At 45.6% G+C, this 27,102-nt stretch overlaps 1 protein-coding gene across 1 annotated transcript; it reads left to right on the forward strand.

Moving 5' to 3' along the window:
* Positions 1-1,212: 1,212 nt before the first annotated feature.
* On the forward strand, positions 1,213-25,946 carry LOC107122111 (sterol 26-hydroxylase, mitochondrial-like; the record flags this gene model as incomplete). The annotated part of the gene is made up of 8 exons (XM_015425142.1): positions 1,213-1,403; positions 9,035-9,234; positions 14,684-14,881; positions 15,176-15,336; positions 19,514-19,680; positions 19,876-19,957; positions 22,565-22,768; positions 25,371-25,946. Coding segments are annotated over 8 exons (1,317 nt in total), but the record flags the coding sequence as incomplete, so codon positions are not given.
* Positions 25,947-27,102: the final 1,156 nt, after the last annotated feature.

Consider the following 27,102-nt stretch of genomic DNA (forward strand, 5'->3'; position numbering starts at 1 on the left):
CAGTTTTATCCCCCACTGCAGGAAGGAGGAGATGTCTCTTATGTAGTCTGAGAAATAGTCTGAGAAATTATTTATTTATTTATTTTTATTTTATCCAATTTATACCCCGTCCTCCCCGCTACGCGGGCTCAGTTGGAAGAGTACATAGTTTACAAGGAATTGTTAGTAATTGTGGTTGAAAACAGCATGCACAGAGAGTTGAAGCAAATATTTGCTACCTAGATGGATCAGCAAACAGGTGAGATACCCAGCAACATTAAAGCCAGATTTTTATTCCTCCATAATTAGTCTGGGTTCGGAATAGACCTGTCTCCAAGCCAAATGTTGTAACACAGAAAAATCCTTTGAGTGTGCAATATGGAATCTGTGTAATCAGATTTTCTGAGAACTAGCTTTTCATTTTTGGTACATAACAAGTTTCTCCCTCTCATGATTGTAGAAGTAAACTTGAGAAATACACAAATGGGATGTGCCAAATTCTCCAATGTAAATGGGATCCTGGGCAAAGGCTCCAATGGGTGACGCCGTTTGTTTTATCTTTAAAAAATGATATACTGCTTCTCCAGAAACCTGTTTGAGGCAGCTTACAAGTTACAAGTCAATCCTAAAAGAAATCCACCCTGACTGTTCCCTGGAAGGCCAGATAATGAAACTGAAGTGCAAATACTTTGGCCACCAAATGAGAAGGGAGCACTCACTGGAGAAGACCCTGATGCTGGGAAAGATTGAAGGTCAAAGAAGACGGGGACGGCAAAGGATGAGATGGTTAGACAGTGTCATCGATGCAACGAACATGAAATTCAGAGGACGGTGCGACTGAACAACAAGTTACAAATAAAACAAGACAATCAAAATAAGGCCTTAAAGGACAAATTAGGGCAGAACTGTTGTGCCATATAAAACTTTTTCCATATCTTTTTTTTATACTACCATTGCAGTTCATGTCCAAAGATACTATTTCTAAATTATTTTAAAAATAATTTCAACCCCCAGACAGAAAAGCAATAGAAAATATAATGCCCAAATATCCTATATGATTTGAAAATCCAACTATCTCAGCTAGAAGGAGCATTTAATTATAGTTTTGAGTGTAGGATTTGTTTGTAGTGAAAAGTGTGCCATTTTATATGTGTGATTTGACTCTGTTTTGAATGTTAATGTTTTTTACTGACACAGTCAAGATGGCTAAGCCCCCTGACTTCTCTGTTCCAGATCATTTCCAAGAAACTGTATGGTCCCATGTGGAAATCCAAGTTTGGCTCATACAATAATATCAATATTGGCAGTCCTGAAGTCCTCGAGCAGCTGTTGCGTCAGGAAGGGAAGTACCCCATCCGGAGTGACATGGCCCTCTGGAAGGAGCACCGGGACAAGCGAGACCTGCCCTACGGTCCCTTCACAGAGTGAGTGTGAGGCCAGATCACCCGTGCCAGACTAGCACTGCAGAAGTATTCCAAGGCTTAGATGCAAATAAATTAGGGATAAATAAATTTCTGCTGGGGAGATGTGCCCAAGGCTGTGAACAACATGCACTTTAAAAAGTAGTTAAAAAAAAAAAATCTAAATCCTGCAATCTGAATACATTAAACAAAAAGGTATATTTGCTTAATTTGCGTAACTTTTTTTTTGTTTCTTGTAGTCTCAGGAGAGACTTAACTGTAGATGGCACTGAGGCTCTGGTCGACTGTCCTTTGCCGTTGTTGTTCAGCCACAGGGCTATTTTGGGGCAGGAACGCACAGGAATGGAGTTCCGGCTGGCTCCCAAGTTGGCCACGCCCAGCACAAACTCATTAGCATAATAGGCCACACCCAACAGCAGAAACTCATTAGGATTGGCTACATTAGGGGTGTGTGGCCTAACATGCAAAGGAGTTCCTGCTACAAAAAAAGCCCTGGGTTTGGACAACAAACAAGATAAACAGAATAACAAGCAAAAGGTGGGTGTGGCTGGATAACCACACTTCTGGTAACATGGGGGTGTGGCCTAATGTGCCAATGGGCTGTGCTGTCAGGGGTGTGGCCTAATAGGCTAACAAGTTCCTGCTGTTGGGTGTGGCCTATTATGCTAATGAGTTCCTGCTGGGCTTTTTCTACAAAAAGAGCCCTGTCAGCCATATATATATACACACATGCCTGAGATATATAAAAGCATTGCATGCTTTCAGGGCTGTCTTGGAAAACTTAAGGGCTAGAAATGTGCAGAATTCTCAGGATGCTGAACTCTGTGTCCAATAACTAGTTATTTATTTCCATGATAGCATGATCACACAGTCTGGTATGGAAAAAATATACAGATGTGTGCTAGATGCCCACAGAACAATACAATAACAAAAGAGACTAGATTAAAGCCATAACATCATTTAGTATCTGGTAACAAAAAAACAACCACTTATTCCTTCATAGAAAAAATACAAAGGTCGATAAAACTTCACATAGCAGTCTGCTCAGACTCTCTCAATCTATATCCCTCTAACAGTCTTGTATTCTTATCCAGATTGGCTTAACATTGGAGCCCTATCTCTGTACACAGAAAAGTCAGCTTTTAGGCTGATCAGGCAAAGACTGGTTGACATTAAGAGGCAGGTTCTTGAGAGTCGTGCAAAAAGTAGATGCTCACCCCTCAATTTGGGGCTTTTACCTTTTGGGCATAGGGCTGAGTATCTAACTTGTTTAATGAACTCGTGGCAACGCAGAGCATATATGTTAGCCAGGTTTATTGTGTTGCCATCAGCAGTATTTTACGGGAGATTCCAAAAAATCCCATTCGACAGTAGATTGTGTTCCTGCACTAAGCAGGAGACAGAAACTCTTGAACATGTGTTTCTTTCATGTACCTTCTACTCAGACCTGCGCCTTACATTCATTGAGCCATGGCTGAGAAAGTATTCAGAGAAACCTGATAAATGTAAGATTTACTTTTTGGTGACAACCCAGAATCATGTAATAATTGAAAGTGCTGCAAAATTTCTGTATGAAACTTCAAAAAGGCGTTCAGTATGCCTTGCAAATTGAGTCATATGTTCTGTATGTTATGCCAATAAAGGTCGATTGATTGATTATCCAAATTCCCAAAAGCAGCCTGCTCCAAATTAAATCAATCAGTGTCTCTCTTTCAGCACTTTTCCAGGATATCTAATCTTTTCAGACCTCTGGTCTTTCCTCAGGAACAAATCCTATATAGGAATCTTACATTCGGTTTGACACTTCCATTGATCTACTTTTCTGTTAATCTATTTGGGCCAGGTCTCCTCACTTATTTCCTAGCTTGCTGGTGCTGCCGCCATGGGAACTGATCTTGGTCGCCTGGAGATCAATTGTAATAACGAGAGATCCCCAGGTGCCACCTGGAGGTTGGCAACCCTATCTGCAGCCACTCTGGTAGGCAGTCACCGGGACATCTCAAGACACAAACCCAGAATCCATAGAGACTGGGTCATCTGTCCTCAAACCCAGAACCAACTGCAGCTTCAGAGACTTCTCCTCGGCTACCACACTGAGTCTCAGACATCCACCCCCAGTACTTGCCTCTATAATCAAGCCTGGTACCTTTCATTTCCAGCAGTCTCTGGTGGTCGGAGGCCCCAGAATTACAGCTTATGTCCAGACTACAGAGATCAGTTCCTCTGGAGAAAATGGATGCTTTTTTGGGGGGGGGGGGTGTCTATGGCATTGTACCCCACTGAGGTCCCTGTCTTTCCCAGGCTCCATCCCCAAATCTCCAGGAGTTTCCCAAACTGGATCTGGCAACCCTGATTCCCCTAATGCTCTGCTGGTGGCTTGCACACACATATCTCCCTGCAGGACAATTTAAGCCTCCTAAGTTTTCTGCTGGCCTGTGTCCAGTTTAAAAGATCTTGCCATAGGCGTGTCAGTCTGTAGATACTTGGACGGTGCTTTGCCAGGCTTTCTAGTGCTCTGCCTTGCCACAGTGGACTTCAGTCTTGAGCAAGACACAGAGGTTTGTCCAGAACAAGTTGGCAACCCTGATTCTAAACCTGGGCTTCAATCCACCTAGGCTCCTGTATTTGTTTATTTTACTTTATTTCATTTGTACCCTGCTTTTCTCCTCAGTGAGGACCCAAAGCAACTTACATCGTTGTCTCCTCCATTTTATGCTCCCAGCAACCCTGTGAGGTAGGTTAGGTTGAGTCTGTGTGACTGGCCCAAGGTTATACATCAAACTTCCATGGCAAAATGGGGATTTGAACCTGGGTCTCCCAGATGCTAGTCCCATACTCTATCCACTATGCCTCACCGGCAAATTAAGAGTTTGATGCAACTCTTCCAAACACAGGGAGCCTTCAGTTGTGTTCTGTCCACGAGAGAAGGAAGAAGAGGAGCACACAAGCACAGCAAGCAAGCAGTGCTTGTGCCTATCATAGACAAACCCGTTTGTTGTGGTCTGAATGTGACCTGTAGGAAGACAGTGTATCCAGAGTCTTCTTAGACTACAGTACTCAGATAGGTTAAGCAACTCTACATCCATTTGTCTCTACAGCAAGGTTTCTCTAAAATTTGATGATAAAGATCTCTGAAAGATTAAGAAACTGTAACCTCTGAAGCAATAGGACCAAGGATAGATTCCCAGACATTTCATTTCCAGCTCTTACATTCTTTTATGAGAGAACTTACTGATATTCCGAAGCAATGAGGAAGCTTCTTCAATCTGATCTCACACTTGTTCTCAAAACCGGTCCCATTCGGTGTTATGCAATGCCCGCTATGTGGGCAGGAGATTGCACCATTAATCTTGGTCTTGTGACTGAATCGCTGTTTTGTATTCTACACCCATGATATAGAGGGGCAGATAGAGATAGGGTCAGGCGGCTGAGGAGCTGAATGAGTCCTCTTTGTGTTCCTCCTCCTGCCCACCAGCCCTTCCCCTGAGCAAGGCTAGCTCCTACCAAAGCCAGGGAGAGTCAATGTGTATAGGAAAGAAAGAGGGACTTTGTGTTTGGTGGCTGCGAAGTAGACTGTGGGCGATGTGTTTCCAGTTCTTCAGAGTTGGCTTAGAATAAAAATAGATTAGGTATAGTCCTAAGATATTATAATAAACATCCTCCATTAAAATCCATGGACTGTGTTTTTAGTAAGCCCTTCTAAATGTGTGGAGCCATTCAATTTACAGCCTGCTGTAACCCATTGGGATAAAGCGAACGCTTCAGTTCGCATCTGACAAATTGAGCTTTGAGGCCCATGGAAGCTTATATGCCCTGGGAAAACTGGTTGACCTTGGTCCTACTGGACTTGAATTTTGTTCTACTACTGCAGACTAAAGTGGCTACCTGCCTGAAATTATCAGCACCGCTCTTACAAGAAAGAAATGAGGAGCACAGGCAAAGAAAATGCTCCATCTAATCGTGCCGTTAACTCAAAGCCCAGGAAGAGGCTGCATAAAGAAATGAAGTGAAGGGGGGTAACATTGGGGGAGGTTTTGTCCTTGTGACCCTGCTTAGTGCATTTCTAATCTGTTCTTCTAAGGAGCTCAGGACGATGTACATCATTCCTCCCTCCTCACATTTTATCTTCACAGCAGCCTTAGGCTTAGGCTGAGTGTGTGTGGCTGGCCCACGGTCACTGAGGCAACTCCCTTCGTCTCCCAGATCTGTCCAAGATCCTAAGCACATTCCAAATCTTGCTTATAGGCCTTCTGGAGCACAAAGCCAAAACTCCCCCCATTGCCACTGCCCCCTTTCACTCTATCTGCTCAGTATTCCTGGACTTTGAGTTGTTGTCTGAAGTGAATTAGGAGGAACATTTTTTAAATAGACTGTTAACTTCCCCCCGCCCCCCGAGATGGTACCACAATATTGTCTGTTCCTCTACAAGTCCACTGACCCATCCCTGCCCATATAAACTTTTTTGAGTGTCTGGCTTGCAAGTTTATTTGCTGTAAGCCCAGAACTCTCATTGTTTGACAAATTCAGGTGGGTAGCCATGTTGGTTTGAAGCAGCAAAAGAAGTGTGTGTGTGCACACAAAAGTTTATACCCAGAATAAAACGTTGTTGGCTTTAAAGGTGCCACTGGACTCAAACTTTGCTCTGTTTGACAGATTTTTATAATACTAGTGATGGCATTCTGTAGGGTTACCAATGTCCCTGAAGGAAAAATGTTCTGCCCTTTGAATAAAGGTTCAGTGTGTGGAAATGGGCAGCAGGTAAGTAACATCACCTGGTAAAGAACATCCCATTAAGCCTCTGTCGAAAGGACCAGACATTTCTTCCTCCAGGCAGCTGGCAACCCTAACATCCGGTCTGAACTATTAACAGACCGGTGCCAAATAATTCTTATGACTATACTTCATATATAGGACCTTCCAACTTCCAAAACCATTGGTCTTCAACTATAGACTGCAAAGGCCAGGAAAATAGAACTTCTTCTGCTGCAGGAGTTATTCATCTTCCCTAGTGAGAAAGAAAAAAGAAAGATCATCTGTATTCAAAATCACAGAACCTGGGAATAAGCCATAGGTGCCTATAGGTCCTTGGCCTGCAGCTAGTTTTGATGGACAGGCAATTCCAGACAGGGATCCAGGTTCCCCTCCCATGCCCACCACTTTCCTGCAGCCATTGTTCATACCTCCTGTTGTAGCAGCTGGGAGGGCAGACAGGGCCCTCCAAAAAGCCCGACTTGGTACAGGAGCCTCCGATTGCTGATCCTTACAGTAAGTTTCATGTGTCAAAGAAAGTACTGCAGTACCCAGTCCATTTAGGGTAGACTTTAACCTGCCTGGAATTCTGGAGTAAATGACAAGGCAGTTCACTCAGTGGTTGTTATATATGCATGGACTTTCTTCTGTGTTGTCTGGTTCTGGGTGTGGATGCATTCTTGTGCAATCTGTGCTTGAGGAAAGAATAATTACTGCGAGTAGTTTTGCTGGTGTGTTGCAGCAAGGCTGATGCAGAGTCCTGTAGGATCTTGGAAGATTAGCTCATTTATAGTAATGTGACTGGATCAAGTAATGTGTTCCTGCTATCGAGAGGTTTGTTGACTGTTTGGGTGACAGATCTAACATTCTTAATCAGCAGTCACATTAGTTTTTTTACCATAGTATGAATGAACCAAGATTTACAAGTTGCCTCACAGGTGACATATATGCAAGTTGAACTCTTGATTAACAGTCTTCACTTCAGATGCGCAGTTCTGTATGTATTTATCCTTCACTTTACCAAAAATACTTCATACATATTTAAAATAAGTGAAAAGTTGCTCTAGGGATTACATTAGTTTTTTTTACCATAGTATGAATGAACCAAGATTTTGAACCAAGATTTACAAGTTGCCTCACAGGTGACATATATGCAAGTTGAACTCTTGCCCCTCCCCTTGTACTTCAGATGCGCAGTTCTGCATGTATTTATCCTTCACTTTACCAAAAATACTTCATACATATTTAAAATAAGTGAAAAGTTGCTCTAGGGATTAATATGTTGGAGGTGTATCGGCACTAGCCAATAGGTACCTACAATATGTGGCCTTTCCCCAGCTTGCTGGAAATTTGCAGAACCAGTTTTTCCAAAAAACAAACAAACAAGCAACCCTCCTACAAGGCATTAAAAGGTACATGTATTCAGACCACGGTGGCTCAGAGGTTAAGACGCTGAGCTGTAGACTGGAAGGTCTGTAGTTCAGCAGTTCGAGACCCTAGTGCCGCGTGATGGAGTGAGCTCCCGTGTCTGGCCCCAGCTCCTGCCAATCTAGCAGTTCGAAAGCAAGAAATTGCAAGTAGATAAATAGATACCGCTTCAGTGGGAAGGGAAGAGCATTCCATGCACCTTGGTGTTTAGTCATGCCGGCCATATGACCACAGAAACGTCTTCAGACAGTGCTGGCTCTTTGGCTTGGAAATGGAGATGAGCACTGCCCCTAGAGTTGGATTCGACTAGCTTTCAAGCAAGGGAAACCTTTACCTTTATCTATTCAGACCATGTCTAGTGTCCTGAAAATTTTCTGATACTTGTATATGATTCCCTATGGGGCAAACAGTAACCAGTGGTGGGGAAGAAAGTTTTACAATGGCAAAATAGTAGGGGGGAGAGTGTCTCCTTAACATTAAGAAAAATGGGAAGATCTCCTTGTGTTTAGTCTAGTTTGATCCCCTGTCATATCTTGCCAGACCGGTTTCCTCCCCTGTCAGGCCCTAGGGCACAGAGAAGGAAATATCTCTTTCATGCATGATGCAATAGAGTCCATTAGAGACAGGTCCATTTCAGTTTTTCACAGTCTGAGTGTTGCAATATAAAGCTGCCTTGTTGTTCATTTTATGAACACCTGATTAAATGAGAAGGAGGTTAGCAAGCGTTTTGAAGGAAGTTTTGGCCCCACTGATTGCTAGAAATTGTTGCAAATGTGGGTTGAAGGGTTTTCTAAAGTTGGATTGCAGCCCTCCCATTCTCTGCACTTAGACGTGTCCAGGGGTCATTTTGTAGAAAAAGAGGTGCAGGAGCTCATTAGCACAACTCATTAGCATAACTTATTTGCATATGCCACACCCCCTGACATCACCAGAAGCGTGTCAGAAGGCAACACCCACCACTCAGGCTCCACTGGACTATTTTGGATTGCTAGCTATTGGGGGGGGGGGGGGTACAGACCTGTCCTCGCAGAGGAGGGAGAGCTTGTACCTGAATAAAACTTGGTCTTAAAGGTGCCACTGGACTGTTTTGGACCGGGGGGTCAGGGGGAGCTCTGCAGCTTACCTGGCTGCTTCTTGCTCTGACTGAGGGCTGCTGGGAGCAGGGGGCGGGGCTTGTTGCATGTGCCCACCCCCTGGGCTCTTTACTGCCGGAGCTCCACTCCTGTGCACTCCTGTAGGAAATGACCCCTGGGTGTGTCTAAACATGTTCTGTAGGCAAATGGAAAAGAAATACACTTGAATTCATTTGACTGCACGGAACGGGAATGCAGGGCAGAGTCAAGGGTGGATGCTGGCAGACTGAGAAGCAGTGCCTGGTGGGATTGACTCATTTGCCTGGATGTCAGGAGTTGTTTGTGCTTCTCCCCTGTCCCACTCGTTCTCACTCTCATCCTTAGGGATGGGGAGCGGTGGCATCGCCTGCGGCAGGTGCTGAACAAGAGGATGCTCAAACCTTCGGAGGCTGTGCTGTATGCCGATGTCATCAATGAGGTGGTGTCTGACCTAATAGTACATCTGGAGGATGTGAGGGGGGGAAGCCCCTCTGGGGTGATGGTCCAAGATGTGGCCCAAATACTTTACCGATTCGCCTTAGAAGGTATGTGGTGAATTATCACGTGGCACATGACCTCCAATGTGATGCCCATGGTCACCATGGCACCCACCAACAGGGTTTTTGGTACTCCTTTTCTCCATCCCCAAGTAATCACTTCCCCAAGGCAAATAGCCAGTCCGGGCTTTCCTCCCCTCATTAGTGTGATGGATTTGATGAATGTGACTATGAGATATGACTTGAGTGTTTGCCAAATGGATTAATATTATATAGGTACAAGAAGTGGGACCCGCGATACTCCCCACAGGAAGCAGGAGAAGCGGCAGGAGGTGAACCCAGCCTTCTCCCTTCCCCACCCACCATCGGCATCAAGGCCGGCCTGCCAAGCTTTCTCCTTCCACCCCCCTTTCTCCCCAGCGGCGGCAAGTCCAACCACCAAGTTTTCTCCCTCCACCCACCCACCCCCATTCTCCCATCCACCCCTTCTCCGGTGCTGGCGGCGAGACAGTTGCCAGGGCATTCTCTGAGCATGCGCAGGGAATGCTCTTTTACTTTTGGGGCAATTTAAGTATCCCCCCTATAGTTTTTTTAACTTTTTGGATTTTTCTGCACACCTGGGGATTGCCCCAAATGTGCAGGAAAATCTCTTTGCCCCAAAGGTGCCCCCGATGTGTGGATTTAGATATCCGCACGCAGGGGGCGCCTTGGCTATCTCTTCTCTCCTTATATATAAAAGACTTCTCGTGTCCCTCTTCCCTCAATGTTCCACACACCTCCACAGCCTTTTACTCTCTCAACTGTCAGTCAGAAAGGAGTCCCTGGCCACTGGCTGTGTTGCCTTAGTCCCGTCCTTCATCCTGCCCACAGAAGCGCCGCCCAGCCTCTTGGCCGCAGTGTGCTCACAGCCAATGGATGGGCAGGATGCTCTGGTGGGCGGAGGGTCCGGAGGCCGAGCCAGTTAATGGTGACGCCGCGGCAGCACTGCACCCTTGCTCGGCCTGCAGGCCCCAGAGGGGGGCATGGCGGCGCTGCACCCAACCGCACCCAGCGCCGCCTTGCTTGGGTGGCAGCCCCGAAAAAGACTCCCTCGCTCGCCACCACTCCACCACCACGTTGGGCACTTGCTGGGAGGTGGCGAGCTGCGGTGGCTAGGAGCTGCCGCTGGTGCCGCACCCTTGCATGGCCTGCTGGCCCCACAAGGGATCCTGATGGCACTGCAGCCGATGGGAGGCCACACCAGCTTGCTCAGGCCACAGGCCTGAGAAGGACTCCCTTGCTCGCTCCCACTCCACCACTGGGAAACCGTGGCGGCGAAGAGGCGGCGCTGGCGGCTTCCTTGCCCTCCATGCCCAGCAATGGATCAGGGCACCACAGCACCCACGGCAACTGCCTTGGCCCCTGGGCCCTGCCCGGCCACCACTCCAGTGCCTGGTGGGTGCAGCACTCTCCTTCGCCAGGGGCCTTCCCTCCACTCCCCAAACCCCACCCTCTCCTGGATCCACTCCCAAAGTCTCCAGGTATTTTCCAACCCATACCTGGCAACCCTACACAGGCATGATCCCCGTCCATTTGAGATCTTGTCGCTGAAGCACCACAGTGGTTTGGGAGCAGTCCCTTCAATGCAAATAACAGTGGCAGAAAAAGTTGCCTCCAATGCACAGTTGGAGTGAGCCAGACTATCTCAAGGTGGATAGAGGGAAAACAGGGACCAGCTTGCAATTTCCTGTCCTCTGTCCAATAAAAGCTCTAAGCCTTGAGCAGTTTAACAATCTGAAACTTCATTTATAAACCCCCTGTGAGCATTGGAATTAATCTCTTGCAGGCCTTTAACTAAAAAAAAGCATCAGAATAAACATTAACATTACCAGCTTGAGAAAGAATCACATAGATTTTTAAAGGCGTCTGCAATTAATATGGTTGCCAGCCTCCAGGTGGGGCCTGGGGATCTCCCACTTTTACAACTGCTCTCCAGCTGACAGAGATCAGCTCCCCTGGAGAAAATGGCTGCTTTGGAGGGTGGACTCTGTGGCATTGGGCCATGCTGAGGGCCCTCCCCCCCCCCAACCCCACCAAACCCCGCCCCCTCCTGGATCCACCCCCAAAGTCTCCAGGTATTTCCCAGACCTGGCAACCCTAGCAATTAATAAGGTTTGAGATGCCAGGAGTTTTAGGGTATCTCTCTGTGACAGCAAATCTTTTTGTTCTTTGGGAGAAAGTGTAGTACCTGATATAAGGTTGGAACCTAAAAATTGGAACAGAAAAAATACCTTGTGACTCATATTCCCTTCTGGAGTAGGGCACTCATTGCTAAGATCAAAGCACCAGTTTTTGGTTTTGGCTCCAAATTCCAGAAATGCATCCAACTTAGATTGTTTATTTGCAGGTAATTTAGGATCTCTTTTTCTACCTATTCTATAAGTTTTATAAGTATTATTTATAGTTTTATAGTTGATTATTACTGACCATTATATTGATGTTTGTTCCCACTATAAAATAAAAATTAATTCAACTAAATGGCTAAATGAGTGGCATTAATAATTAAAACTCGCCTTCCCCTGCATAGGAACTCAGAACCCACAAGCTGAGCCAGATGACACACCTAATCAGAAAACAATTCAAAAATACAGAGGCAATTACCGCTGCCTAAAGAGGACTCAGAGGTTAAGATGCTGAAGGTGGAGACTGGAAGGTCTGTAGTTCGGCAGTTCGAGACCCTGGTGTCGCATGACGGAGTGAGCTCCCATCTCTGGCCCCAGCTCCTGCCAACCTAGCAGTTCAAAAGCAAGAAATTGCAAGGAGATAAATAGGTACCACTTCGGTGGGATGGTAACAGCATTCCGTGAGCCTTAGCGTTTAGTCACGCCAGCCACATAACCACGGAAACATCTTCGGACAACACTGGCTCTTCGGCTGTGAAATGGAGATGAGGAGCACCCCCTAGAGTCGGATTCGACTAGCTTTTGAGCAAGGGAAACCTTTACCTTTGAAAGAAGAGAAGGATAAAATGAACTAATAACTAAGTAAAAACAGAGGGAAAATTAAAAATAAAATGACATCTCTTCTTCAAGGTTCCGGTAACATACTGACAAACAGCAAAACAGCAGCAGCTTTGCCAGAAGAAGGAGAGTGGGGAGAAACTTCCCAGCCTCTCCTGTGACTCCTATCACACTCAGCTGTGCTCAGCAACTCATGGCTATCAAGGTCAGCCTCTTCCAAATAAAGTTAAAAGCTAGAGAGGCTGAAAAGTAATAGAGTTGCAGCCCAGTAGAATAGAGGGGGAGAAAAGAAATAAGAAGAGAAAGAAGGGGAAACCCCCAGTTCACAGGGTTCCTCCACCTGATTCGCCATCTCTTCTCACTTATTAAAACCTTTACTTCTCTCCCTCCCCCACTTCCTAAAACAAAGAAGGGAGGGAGTTAAAACCAAGATAAATATAAAATATTGAGACTAAAACTAAAGTAAACTGAAGTAAAGCAAAATGAAACAACTCCCTCTTGGAAGAGCACTGCCCACAAATGTCTGATCCCACTCAGCCTGGAATTTAACTATTGTCATCTTGCTGTTTATCATACACAGCCGTGTTGGACTAGTATTCATATTTACTGCCAAGAAGAAGGCATGCTTGCGTGCCCACCACGTGTGCTCAGTCTCTTGGACACCAGTGGCCCAAGGTGCCAGCAGCCACAAGAGCTAGCTCCAAGGGGTTTAGGGCTCCATTTGTCCTGGGGTTTTTTTTTTAAAGTCAGAGTAGGGAGGAATTTATAACACTATCCCAGGGTTATTTCCAAATGAAAGAGACCAAAGTCGAGGGCAAAACCTATTCCTAAAATATTGAGCAGTTCAAAATGTTAAAAAAGAGAAAAGTTTGCAGGAAGAAACTTCTACCCTGAAAGTAGGCCATGTAAAGGTATACATGGCTTTTCTTTTCATTTTATTTTCAAACTAGGTTTGGCTGGGGGATAGTGCTACTGGATGGCCTTATGCTAGTTACTCTTTCTCAGCCTAACCTACTTCACAGGGTTGTTGTATGGGTAAAATGGGGAAGGCAAGACCACCCTGAGCTCCTTGGAGGAAGGTGGAATAAAAATATAAAAGGCAGTAGTACATACAGTGCAATCCTAAAAAGAGTCCATTGAAGTCAGTGGGCTTAGACAAGCATAATTCTGCTTACACTTGCACTGCTAGCATACTCCATGACTGAGAAGGTGTCTGAACCCGTCCTACCAGTCTGTCTCGCTGCTGCACCACACCAGGTTCTGTAGGCTACAGGACCAATAGAACTTGGGTGGCTTATATGGCATACACACAGGAGCTGTGCTGTTCAGTAGGACTTGTACAAGAACGGCTCCTGATCAGGCTCTTTTCTCAGCAGAGAACCAGGCCCTGGTTTAGTCCTCCTGACATGAAGAGTTCCCCATTAAAAAATACCGAACAGTCCCTTATGTCTGAAATAAGGATAATGGATATTCATTTATCTTTTATCATGCTTCATTTTTAATAAAAGCCTTTAAAATAAGGGATGCACCCAGTGGAAATTACTTTTCCTGCTCTGGGAAGTTAGCTACATTGTGGCCCCAGTCACAAGGAGAATTTGCCGTGTGAAAGGCACGAATGTCGGGCGGATTTTTGGGGCGCAATCACACCACAACATCTGGGAAGAGTAGCGCACCCATGGCCAACCCGTGGCGTCCCGCCAAAGATGCGGAGTTAAAAAGTACCAAGGAAAGTGCACTAGTATCTGGAAAACGTGCGGCACAGGCAGATGTCTGATCACGGGAGCGCTACTATCCCGTGGCATCCGGTGCCCGTCCACATCCCTTCGCAAACCGGATGTTTTTCGTAAGCGCATGCGCACAAACACAAAACTGAAAGCAGTGCTGCTCCGCGCACAAACGTGAAACGCTTGTGTGATTGCGCCACGCCGCTTCTTTGCCACGCTGCAGCATCGCCGTGTGATTGCCAGCTATCAGCTGAAGCATGGAGACTGGGGGACCATGTGATCAGGCCACCGCGCTTTGTTTTGCTCCGGGGGAAACAGCCATGCCTCTCCCCCCCCCTGCGTTATCTGGCCCATGTGACTGGGGCCTGTGTACAGCACATTTCCTGCTAACCACTTGGAGGGCCCTGTAGACTATGCCCCACTGCCTCAACATTCCAACAACCCAGTATTGGCACAGTCACCCCCAGATTTTCAAGTACAACCATAATATCTCACTATATACCTCGTTGTTAGCCGCCCTGAGCCTTCGGGGAGGGTGGGATATAAATCCAAAAATAAAATAAAATTTAAAAACTGTCATCTCATTTCCCCCCCATACTCCAGTCATACAGCTTGGCTGCTGCAGCTCTCCCTCCTCACAGGTTCCGTTCTCTTCCCCCATTAGGATCCATTTTTTACTAAACTGCTACTTTTGCTTCCCTGTGATCATCACCATGTGACCGCACTGAGGGATCGTTCTTCTGGACATCACACCTGTGTGCTTTCCACCTCCAGGCATCTCGTACATTCTGTTTGAGACCCGCATTGGCTGCCTGAAGAAGCAGATCCCTGCGGAGACGCAGCATTTTATCGATGCTATCGGAGACACACTGAAGAATTCAGTCTTTGCCACCCTCCTGCCCACGTGGACCCGGGAAGTGCTGCCCTATTGGAACCGCTACTTGCAGGGGTGGGACACAATCTTTGCCTTTGGTACGTACAAGGTGGAGAGGCAGAGTGGATCTCAACACTTTACTGGGACTTTCATCAGAATGAGTCCAACACTGTTTGAAGAGCTGGGATCTTCCTCACCTTTGGAGGGGGGGGGGATAATTCGTCATCTCCATAAATTTCCTTACTATGTCCAAAATGGCAGTAAAGAAAACAATTATGGATGAGTGGAGGATTCTCTACTCTTGTGAAAAACCTTGTCATGGAAGGTCCACAGCGCCCACGGCAACAGGTACTGTTTCTCATGACGACAAATGTTGTCTCTCCTTGCTCTAGGAAAGAAACTGATTGATCAGAAGATGATGATGTTAGAAAAGCATCTGGACCAGGGTGAGGAGGTCTCAGGCTACCTCACCTACCTACTGTCCACTGGGAAACTTAGCCACAAAGAGGTTTATGGCAGCATAGCTGAGCTTCTGCTGGCTGGCATAGATACGGTAGGATGTGATTTCTTCGCTGTCTTATTTGCACTACCATAATCATACAGAGTCATAATGGAGCTATTACATGCTGGAATGTTGGAGAAGCACGGGTTCACACCGCAGCGAATGAAGCGGGAGGATACCATGGAGGAAGCGCAAGGGAGCGTTCACACTGTTGGCCCACCCTGGCGGCCTGTTAGCGGCTGTTTCCGCACTGGGCTGCATGCGCCCATTCGCATGGGCACATGGGCGCAGCAGCAAATAGGGCAGGATCGTGCAGGCACCAATGACGCCTGCCCGCAGACACAGCCGGTGCCTATTATCAATGACTGTGGGTTGTTCCCGCCTTAGCAGTGCTTGTGTTCACACTCAAGGAACCGGAATCAACGCGCTCTACACATGGTTTGCTACCACTTTCACCGGGTATCTTTTAAACTCGGGAGGGAAGCGGCACAAGACAGCTTGAGTACGGCTGGGGGACACCTGAAACATGTGCCTTTGTGAACCTGCCCCTTTAATCCGTTCCTGAAACGCTCCTGAAATGTTTGGCTGCCGAGCCAAACTGCCAGTCTGAACGCGGCCTGTGTGTGTGCATAAAAACCAAAAACAAAACTTGCTTCCACATGTTTGTAAATGTGAGCATTGGGCAACATGTTGATCAGAAGATGTGACTGGCAGAATCTCCTGTTGAGCATATGCTCAATGGAAACTTTTGATTTCCTGAGCCATGCTCCCTGCTGCACCTTCCCTGACATTCTGTTTCTTTGGCTGTCACATTCATCTTTCCCCCCCATCTGAAACATGTTCTTTTGAACATGCAGGCCAGAAAAGCAGACAGTTGCTCCTGCACCCCCACATCATGCACAGAAGGTGAAACACAATCCCCTGCTTCCTTGTTAATATCTCTTCTTTCCAAGCTGTATCTTTCCCAGCCTTGTTCTCACATGCAGAACAACTGATATTTATCCAAAATAAAGTTAGCTTAAAGCCCAGTCTGTTTATTTGTTTACATTCTTATTTGGTGTTCACTTTGCAAGTAGGTTCTGAAAGGTAGAGTAAGTTTAGAAGTGGCTTCACCTCCAAATTTTTTGAGAACCACCATTGTAATCTTACCTATCTGGTTGCAGTAAGCTACAGATTCCAAGCAGTAGTGCTGCTGTGCCTTTCATGATTATAGGAGCCTTCATGAAGAGAGGTCTGATTGATGAAAGCTTATACTGGAATAAACTTTGTTAGTGTTTGAGGCGCCACTGTTGTTTTGTTTTGCTGCAACAGAGTGACACTGCCGCCCCTCTAGAATTATGTTCACCTCCAGTCACTTTCCCCAGTCTACCTACCACAGGGCCTAGGATGCAGAGCAGAGGGCTTCTGTTCCATGCGAAATTCACACCCTACACAAAACTCAAACATTCAGCACATGGGAAAAGACATTTATCTCGAGTAAGAACCATTTGTGTTCTGAAACGGTTTACTTTGTTTGCAAGAAGTTCCCTTAACTTGGTGTTTTCTCTCACATTCAGCAAAACAAAACCCATAATTCTACATCAGTTTTTGTGCTATATGGCTATCACTTTAATAACCTTCATATGCAAGTGCAGTAGTTTGAGTATCAATGAAGCATGTGATTTATTTCTTGAGCTTTAAAAACAGTGAACAAGAGCCAAGTCAGAGAACAGGGGAGCAAAATGCATATGATACAATCGAATATTAAAGCTGGAAGCGATGGAGGTCGTCAGCCAACGTACCTTCCGTTCTGTGCTTCCACAAAGCTCACAGTTTTCGACAAGGTCAAATCATAGCAAGGACATCTGATGGTTGGAATGTATGGACTTCACCTGTTGAATGCATGTGACTGCATCAGCAGTTTATAAGGGACACTAGAAGACTGTTAAATTGTTGGTACACAGAAATTGAGATATTAACTGCATTACAGAAATTCAGTTGTTTGTACAATTTATAATTTTTGTCATTTTTTACGGTGTGTATGTTTTGTTTGACAACCTGCCCTGTGATCTCTCTGCTTTTGTAGCCTCCATATAGCTGCTGATGATCTCCCAGAATGACAGCTGGTCTGCAGACAACAGAGACCAGTTCCCCTGGAGAGAGTGGCTTCCGTGGAAGGTGGGCTCTGTGGCCCCACAAGCCTCTGAGGTCCCTCCACTCCCCTCTCCGGGCTCTACCCTCCAAGTCTCCAGAAATTCCCAAACCCAGAGAGGGGAGGGACCTCACTGGAGTATAAGACCATAGAGTCCATTCTCTAAAGCAGTTAGGGGTTGCCAGGCCCCTTCCCTCTGCCAGCGGGGGCCTTTGGGGGGTGTTCCGGGAGGTGGGGGGATGTCGCGCAGTGTCCCTTATATGATGACGTCACCCGGAAGTGACATCATCGCGCCAGAACCGTCATGTGGAGATGTTCTGGTATTTGGGTAAAACTCTATGGTTTTTCACTCTCAAAACCATAGAGTTTGCCCAAATACCAGAGCACCCCCCTCCCCGTGCGACATTTCTGGCATGATGACAGCGCTCCCAGGTGAAGTCATTGCGTTGGGGGCGGTACTTCCGTTTTTATGGGAAGTAGCCAAAAAAAAAAGTGATCTGGTGGCGGGATTTTCCCCCAAAAGCCATCTGGGTGGCAGTGGGGAAGCCAACTCCAAATCAGGACCAGGGGGCTGGGATCCCTAAAAGCATCTATTTTCTCCAGGGGAGCTGGTATCTGTAGGAGATCAGCAGACCACACCTGGAGGTCGGCAACCCTAGGCAGGCAGGCTGCCTCTTCCTTCCTTCTTCCTACCCTCCTTGGTGGAAGTTGGGGGGGGGGGTGCTTTTCCAGGGCCATTTTCCTTCCTAGTCTGCCACTGCTGTCTTGGTTCAGTAGTGCTTCTGTCTAAGAGGATAGTTTTCGTTCTAGCAAAGAGTGGAAGCTCTTGTTCTGTAAACTGAAAGGTCTTATAAAGGTGTCTCAAATTTACACTAGGCCTTTGACGACTAGGGGTGCCAGCAGGCCTGGGGGGGAGGGTGGACTCAATAGCATTGTACCTTGCTGAGGTCCCTCCCCTCCCCTCCCCAAACCGTCCACCTCCCAAGTCTTTCCACCCAGAGCAGGAACCCCTAGTTGTATGTGGTGCTGAACGCAGCATGCTAAGGCTCAGGGGTCATTTCCTGCAGGAGCGCACAGGAGCGGAGCTCCGGCAGTAAAGAGCCCAGGGGGTGGGCACATGCAACAAGCCCCACCTCCTGCTCCAAGCAGCCCTCAGAGCAAGAAGCAGCCAGGTAAGCTGCAGAGCCCCCCCCTGCCCCCAGTCCAGAACAGTCCAGTGGTACCTTTAAGACCAAGTTTTATTCAGGTACAAGCTCTCCCTCCTCTGCAAGGGCAGATCTGCCTGGCCCCCCCCCCCAATAGCTAGCAATTCAAAACAGTCCAGTGGAGCCTGAGCAGTGGGTGTTGTCTTATGACACACTTCCGGTGATATCAGGGGACATGACATATGCAAATAAGTTATGCTAATGAGTTATGCTAATTAGCTCCTGCACCCCTTTTTCTACGAAATGACCTCTGGAAATAGGCAGTTATTTCACCTAGTAAGAGACATCCCATTAAACCTCTACTAAGAGGACAGATTTTTTTACCCTACAGCCCAGATGGCAACTGTCTTGGTATAATTTACAAACCCTTAAATGCCATCATCTTTATTTACTTGCTACATTTGTACTCATCCAGTCCAGTCTCCAGCAATCACAAAGTAAAGGTGTTAACCTTATGAGGAAGGCTGGGCAGATGAAACATCTTGCCCGATACCACCCACTTCGATAGCAGGATGAGCACTTGAACTCGGGTGTCTCATAGCTGACGCTCTGGCTGTGGTACCTCACTGATTCATATCATAACAATAAGACTACAAAGATAACACAGACAGGAATAAATAATATTTATTTTATTTATTTATTAGATTTTTACCCACCCTCCCCGCCAAGGCAGGCTAATACTTGTTTGCAATAATAGTTGTATCAATGTATTCTTAATTCAAGGAAACTGGGAAAATATAACACGCTAGAAAGAGCTGCACATTCTTATAGTATATTTTTGGAGAGATTGGTGACTGTGGATAGGTCCTTGAAGACTGACTGACCATCTAGGATCTTGCCTGCAGATGATGCCTAAAAGTGCTATCATCACTATCTTGCTTTGCCTTCTCAGACATCCAATACCCTCTCATGGGCCATGTACCACCTATCACAGGACCTGGAGATCCAGGAAGCTTTGTACCAGGAGATTATCAATGTGGTGCCCAAAGATCGGATCCCAGATGCTAAAGATCTCACCAGGATGCCACTGCTAAAGGCCATAATCAAAGAGACTCTCCGGTAAGAGCTCCATCACGGTCTTAAGGAGCAGAACCTCAAGCTAAGAGTGTGGTGGTTCTCAACACCTCTCTTGTGACTTCCCCCTCGAACCACCACAACCTTGAGAAAGCTGTTACATCCATCTCTATTTGTGCTCCAATGTTTCGGGATAAACTCGTCCTATATGAGTGACACCCCCCCCCCGATCCCCTGTAGGCTGTATCCTGTGGTCCCTGCCAATGCTCGAATCATTGCGGAGAAGGACGTGGTTGTCGGAGGGTACAAGTTTCCAAAAGACGTGAGTAGAAAAATATTCCTGATCTTGCCGTGCAGACATTTGTTAGTGCCCTAGGCTCAGCAATTGGAAATGAGTGGGAATTAAAATGGGGTCACTGGTTTTCCATAGGGCCAGTCTAAAGAAAGGGAAACGTGTGTGATATACTAGGCTGGAGATAGATTAGCACAGCATGTGTGCGTTTAAAGAAATTCTACCCCACATTTTCTGTAAAAATATGTTGAAGGTTGTTTATGTAAACATAAAACATTTAATTAAAATAATAAAGCATCACAATACGAATGCAACTGGTATGAAAGCAACAGCATAATATTAGGCAGATAACAGTATTACAGCTTTGATGCTGCTTATAAAGCAGAAATCAAGAAGCAGAGAATCCATTTACAACACAGATCAACCAACAGAATAAAAGCAAGACACATCTGTTAAATGCTTCACATGGGGACAGATTGTCTAAACGCTTGGGGAAAGAAAAACATTTCTGCTTGGCACTAGAAAGATTGCAGTTTTAGCACCAGCGTGAGCTTCTTTGTGAGACAGGATTTCACATGTACAGTCTTGTCTTAGGAGCACAACAAAAAGAAGGTCTGCCTCTTGTTTTTACACACACACACACACACACACACACACACACACACACACACACACACACACACACACACACCACCCTCAATCAATGGGAGCGCTGAGCAGAGCATTTGAGAAAAACTGAACTGGTAGGCAGGTTCATATTAATAGAAAATGGTTCTTTAGATATCCTTGTCCCAGACCATGTAGGGCTTTATAGGAGGTTATCAGAACTTTGAATTACTCTCAGAAGCAACCTGGCAGCCAGCGAAAGGTCTTTTAAAACCAACAAGACACAGTCCCTATAGCTGCCATCTGCTATCAGTCCAGGGCCTCTAAGAAGGGGGCACTGGGGGGAAAAGATTTTGTGGGGGGGGGGACAAAGCTGGTGGGCCCCTGAAGCCAACATCAGGCTGCAATCAGTCTAGCTGCTATATTTTGGACTAGTATTCAAAATTCATTCAAAGGCAGCTCCTTGTGAAGTACATTATAAGCCATCTAACCTCGATGTAACAACAGCATGGATGATTGTTTTATTTATTTACTTAATTTATTTATTTTCCTTTACAAAATGTATATTCTGCTTTTCTTCCCTCATAAGGGCCATCAAGACAGCTAACAAATAACATAATACAATCACATTCTAAAACTATTAAAAAACTCCACACAGCGAGGTTGACGGAAGGAAGGAAAGAAGGACAGAAAGAGAGGTGGAAAGAAGGAAGGAAAGAGAGTGGGTCTGCTACTGCCCCTCTCCCTCCCTCCTGCTAGATTTAATGGGCCCTCTAGCTGGTCCGTGGGCCACGTGGGCCCTGCTGATCAGCTGAAGCCCTTTAAAACTGGCAGAAGGGGAGGGAGAGGGGTGGGGCTTGGGGGCAGGGCTTTCCCACCAGCCAGCTGGTCAGGGGTGGTTTGGAGCCCCCAAAAGCAGTGGAACCCCCGTCCGGACCTGGGAGCTGGTAACCATAGACCCAAAGAGGTGTTCTCCTGCCCCCTTCATCTGGAGAACAGGTCTACGTGCCCCAGTCCACTATATAGGTAGACCTGGCCTCAGACTGTCACCCTGTGCTAAGCCTTATAAAACACACCAGAACTTGGGGGAGGGGGACTCTTGCAGTCTACTTTGGTGTTGTTTTTAGTGAAATATGACAACCAGCATTACAGGTCAAGTATAACAGATGTGGAACAATCACTGTCAGAACGCTGCCTAACCTAACAAACGGGAAGTTGCTTAAATGTTATCAGCCTGCCCAAACTATTTATTCAAATATTTATATCCCACTTTTCCCTGTGACTCAAGGCAGCTTACAAATCATATTGAAAAGCATAATAGGGGTATGCAAAAAAAAATTGATTTCCCCCCAGCTCAATTATAGCCTATGGGGAACATTATAGTCAATGGGCCCCACAGGCTAAAATGGAGAATCAATCTAGGGGTATCTGGGGCTCCCGGGGGTGTGTGTTTTTTTAGGTAGATGCACCAAATTTGCAGCATAGCTGCTGGTGCCTCTTCTCAAACCCCACCCCCCAAGTTTAAAAAAGATTGGACCAGGGGATTCAATTATATGGGCCCCAGAAGGAGTTGCCCCCATCCTCCATTGGTTCAAATGGAGGGGGAAATGCCTTGTGGGCTGAAGGAGAAATCCCTGCACTGCCTGTTAAAGTTTTGTGTGCCAGTGCCCCCTAGTGCAGCTTAGAGGGAACTATGAGCCGCCACCTATTTGAGCACCTTGCCCAAATGAGACTGTTGCAATTGGCTGATAAATGTTTAAATCTTGTGGGTCTGAGATGGGAGGAATCTCATATCCACTTCCTTCAAGGAGAGCTGAGTTGAGAAGTATGGTCAGAGCTGGTATACTGGAAGAAATACCAGTTGAGTATTGGCAGAGAAGATTAGCATTAATGTAAAGTTAGCTTCCTGGAACATTTCTGCTGCCACCACCATGTCCAAAAAGTTGCCTGGGGGAGGTTTATATGGAAGGGCAAAGATTCATCTCCATGGCTGAAGTCTGTTTCTACCTCTCTGTTTCTCACTGGACCCAGACCCTGTTTGTGCTTGCCCACTATGCTCTCTCACATGACGAGACTTCCTTCCCTGAGCCAGAACAATTCCTACCACATCGCTGGCTGCGAGAGCACAAGGAATCAGCTCCCCACCCCTTCAGCTCCATTCCCTTTGGCTATGGGGTGCGTGCCTGTGTGGGGCGTCGCATTGCTGAGCTTGAGATGCATCTGGCTCTTGCCAGGGTAAGTGCTTCTTGATGTCAACTGAAATCGTTTGCTGACCTCCTTCTCTATCTCCAGAATGAAGGTGGCATTCTCAGATTGAGGAATGGTATTAGCAAAAGGCTTGATGCTCTCCACCCACAGCAAATTTAGTGGGTGATGCACACATTTCTGGTGGCTGGTAACTTGCTGGAAGTGTACTGTGTCCTATGCTTTGGAAGTCTGATAACCAAGAAAAATTAAATGTTAGCGTTTTTGCTGTATTTATAGTTACAAAAACAAAGAAAGCAGAAGACTGTAAAATCCCCTTGCATAAAATCATGGATTGCTACCAGGAGGTCTTTTAGGCTGGAGAGTTGTTCTCTGGGAATACTGATATAAGGTCTGCTGGTCTGTGTATTTTGAACTCACTAACTGGTACTTCTAAAGAAGGAAGTAATAATGGGACCAGCAATTCAAAGGACATACATGAACAAATAGAAAATTGCTGCAAGTTCATATACAAAAATGAATAGACAATAGTAAACTTGATAACGATGACGTTTTGTGATGTTTAATGTCTTTGTTTTTCAGAACGTCATAAACAGAAGATGACATCAACCAGAAGTACGAACATCTCGAGTGGTTGTTCGTTTCGAAGAACTCTTTATCAACCAAATTCAGTTCTCAGGTTGTCTTATTACACTCCGTAGTGATATCAATCTTATCCAGCCCAGCTCCAACAGCCCACGGCTAACAAGTCTCTTGTTGTCCGAACTTAAGACTTGTTAGCCGTGGGCTGTTGGAGCTGTGCTGGATAAGATTGATATCACTACTGAGGGTAATAAGACAACGACAACCTGAGAACTGAATTTGGTTGATAAAGAGTTCTTCGAAACGAACAACCACTCGAGATGTTCGTACTTCTGGTTGATGTCATCTTCTGTTTATGACGTTCTGAAAAACAAAGACATTAAACATCACAAAACGTCATCGTTATCAAGTTTACTGTTGTCTATTCATTTTTGTATGTGAACTTGCAGCAATTTTCTATTTGTTCATGTATGACTTCTGAAGAAGGAACGGAAACAGTGTTTACCGGAACAGGTGTCAAGTCTCCCACAATCTTCTTGCACTGCAACATCTGGTGTCTGTGATCTTACTTGGACTCCTTGAGAGTTGTGTATTTATCTTTTCCACTTGGTGTTGATTTCTTGTGATTTGTTTTTCCAGTTTGGTGTGTATGTGGTATATGTTTCTGTTATTGTACAATATTTTTGACTATTCGTTTTGTAACTCTTTTCAGTACTATAGAGACACACTAATCTGTTAATGTTTTCTTTATTTATTCCATTGAACATTGAATGTTATTATAATTTGCGTGCATGGTGTTCATAGTCTTCTGCTTTCTGGCATTTATAGTTGTGTCTGTTTAATCTGTTTATAAACTATCTCCAAAACCAAGCTGATTGAGAGTGCAGGATAGAGAGATAGCTAGCTTCCAAACATGTTGCAAAAGGTGCCAGATAGGAAGTGGGGAGGGAAATACAAGACCTTGACCATATAGATTTTAAAATTCTGTGATTAAGGCCTTTTTGACATTCATCATAGCTCCACAGCTTTTCAATTAAAATAGCTCCTGTGGAAAGCCGCCTTGAATGCTTAATTTCGCAGAAAGGCAGAGCACGCGTACCCTGAATAAAGTGCTATTGTGGAGCAAGTAATCTCCCTTCCCACCCTTGGATAACTCTAGAGGTGTCAATCAGCAAGGCCATGGCTCCATCTCAAGGAGATGTTGAGGGAAACAGAGTAGAGTTGACATCTCTGGGTGGGGAAGTACCTGGAGATTAGGGGCGTGGAGCCTGAGGAGGGCGGGTGTGTGTGTGGTGGGGAGGGACTTCAAAGTGGCCATTTTCTCCAGGTGAACTGATCTCTGTCACCTGGAGATCTGTTGTATCAGCAAGAGATCTCCAGCTACTACCTGGAGGTTCTAGTAACAAATAAATATACCCTGCAAAAACCTTTTAGCAAACTAATGTGTTCTATTTATGGTCATCATTTAGTAAAGTGCAGGGTGTCTCATTATTTCATCCTAGTCAGGTAAAAATATTCATCACATTCAATAAGCAATAACATTCAATACATACAGATTCCTAACTACCAAACAATTTTGCATCAGTAAAAGTCAAGCCCCAACGGCTTTGAGAATGACAGGAGTACTCCGTCCATGAATGTTAGCTGCATCATGTGTCATTAGCAGAACCAGCAAAAAGCATCCATACAAGAAGGCAGTCCCCCTTTTTGGAAGACTTCATGCAAGGAGAAGCGGGCTTATAATTCTAGAAATTCCCGTTGGGGCTTGACTTTTACTGATGCAAAATTGTTTGGTAGTTAGGAATCTGTATGTATTGAATGTTATTGCTGCTTGAATGTAATGTGTATTTATTTGTTACTAGACTCTCCTAACACTGCAGCTCGGGTTGCTTCAACTACCTGGAGGCTGGCAACCCTAAAACAGAGGTCATCATGATTATGGGAGTATCTGCCAATGGCTTTGTTCTGGGGGGGGGGAGCCAAAGGGAGAGCTAAAGTATAGAATTTCATCCTAATAGAATGTATAACTCCCCCTTCCTTTTCGTTCTAGATCATCCGGACATTCTCAGTCAAGCCAGATCCAAACTGCAAAGTGGTGAAGCCGCTCTCCCGCATTGTGCTTGTGCCAGACAAGCCCATTAACCTGAATTTCCTTGACAGATAGACAGTGCTCTAACTGACCTGGGACTGCATTCCAGGCTCATCTGGACAGACTGCAAAGATTCAAAGCTCAGACTCTCAAGTTTGATGGGGGTGGAGTGGTAGTGGATCTCTCTATGCCCAGATCAACATATACCTGTACAGTACATGCAGGTAGTAATGGCCCAAATGGTACATTGCATACATTCAGCATTTGAACGGCAGTTTTGGAAATGTACATTTCCATGTGTAAAAGCAATGTGCATTTCCATGTGTATAAGCAAGAAGATTTTCCCAGTGCCTACTAACAGCATAAGCTCCTGTGAGCCCCACAGAGTGAAATCTCTCCTATGTTGAGTGAACAAAAAGAGGAAAACAGACTTACTGCTGACTGATTTTCCATTTTTAAAAAAACTGGCAGAATATATGTTTGACTGCAGGAGAAGGGCATATCCTCCAAAGAAATGATACAAATGAAATAAAACATTCCTACAATGAATGTGCAGTTTGTGTGTACGTGTTGTTGCTTGCATTTGTATTCTACCGTCCTCGCATTCTGAATGCAAAAAAACATGTAGAGTTTCACAGCAGTCTCCCATCACAGCCCAAAGTCATTGCCATTCTCCAGTTACTCCAATCTAAGCCCTTTGAAATCAATTGCACTGCAAGTCCTGCTTGTTGCTGGATTGTGTACCTTTCGGCCACGTTTGACAGTGGAGAAGCCTCCTATGAGTTTCAGATAAACAAATTCTGTCACTATGCTGTCAAAGGCTTTCACGGCTGGAGTTCATTAGCTGTTGTTGATGTCAGGTCCTACAATGCCAAGACCACAGCCATACAACCCGGAAAATCTAAAACAGCTAAATTTGGTCACCTTTCTACAACCTATTTATTTCTACCTAGTGTACAGCATATTTGTAGCACACACACCTTCCCCCAACCCCTGGTTTAATTTCTGGAAAATGAGTGCCAGGGTTTATCTGCCTGGGGGACCCATTGAGACAAGAAGGGGCATCTCCCTCCATTAGGAAACTTTGAGCCAATTGGTCTTTTGTACTCAGGTATCCATATGGCTCAGGCATCAACTTTTTAGCTCATTGCATCATATGTGTCAAGTTCCACAGCCAGCAACAGAGTACACGCTTATCAGAAAGGTTATACTTTATTGAAGAGCTATAGATGGATTAACAGAAGCACTGTTAAGAATGGCATCGCCCCTACAAGCATAACGGGATATAGGGCATCCGTATGCACCCCCCCTGTCCCTAAGGCAATTAGCCGGACTCCTGCACGCATGAGAATAGCTCTAGACTGTTAGAGCCAGAGCTGGGAATCGATAGCGCTTCCACGGCCTTCCGTGAGCTCCAGACACTACACCACCTGCACATCTTTACCTTGATGGAGGGACACACATTCAAACCTATGAAATCTCTGGTACCAGAATAATTGGTGGAATTGATATGGCTATACCTATGGTACATCACTAATACCAGTAATACAATTACAAATATATAAGGAAACAACATCTGGTTTTAATATATGAGCACTAGAGATCTTGTATACAGGTCTATGAATGTGTGTCTATACTATATTGATAATTGTGACCACTGAGGAAGGCCCTTAGGGGCCGAAACGCGTTTGGT

This window comes from Gekko japonicus, unplaced genomic scaffold (genome assembly GCF_001447785.1).
Source record: "Gekko japonicus isolate JY-2015 unplaced genomic scaffold, Gekko_japonicus_V1.1 scaffold3851, whole genome shotgun sequence".
Classification (NCBI taxonomy): Eukaryota; Metazoa; Chordata; class Lepidosauria; order Squamata; family Gekkonidae; genus Gekko; species Gekko japonicus.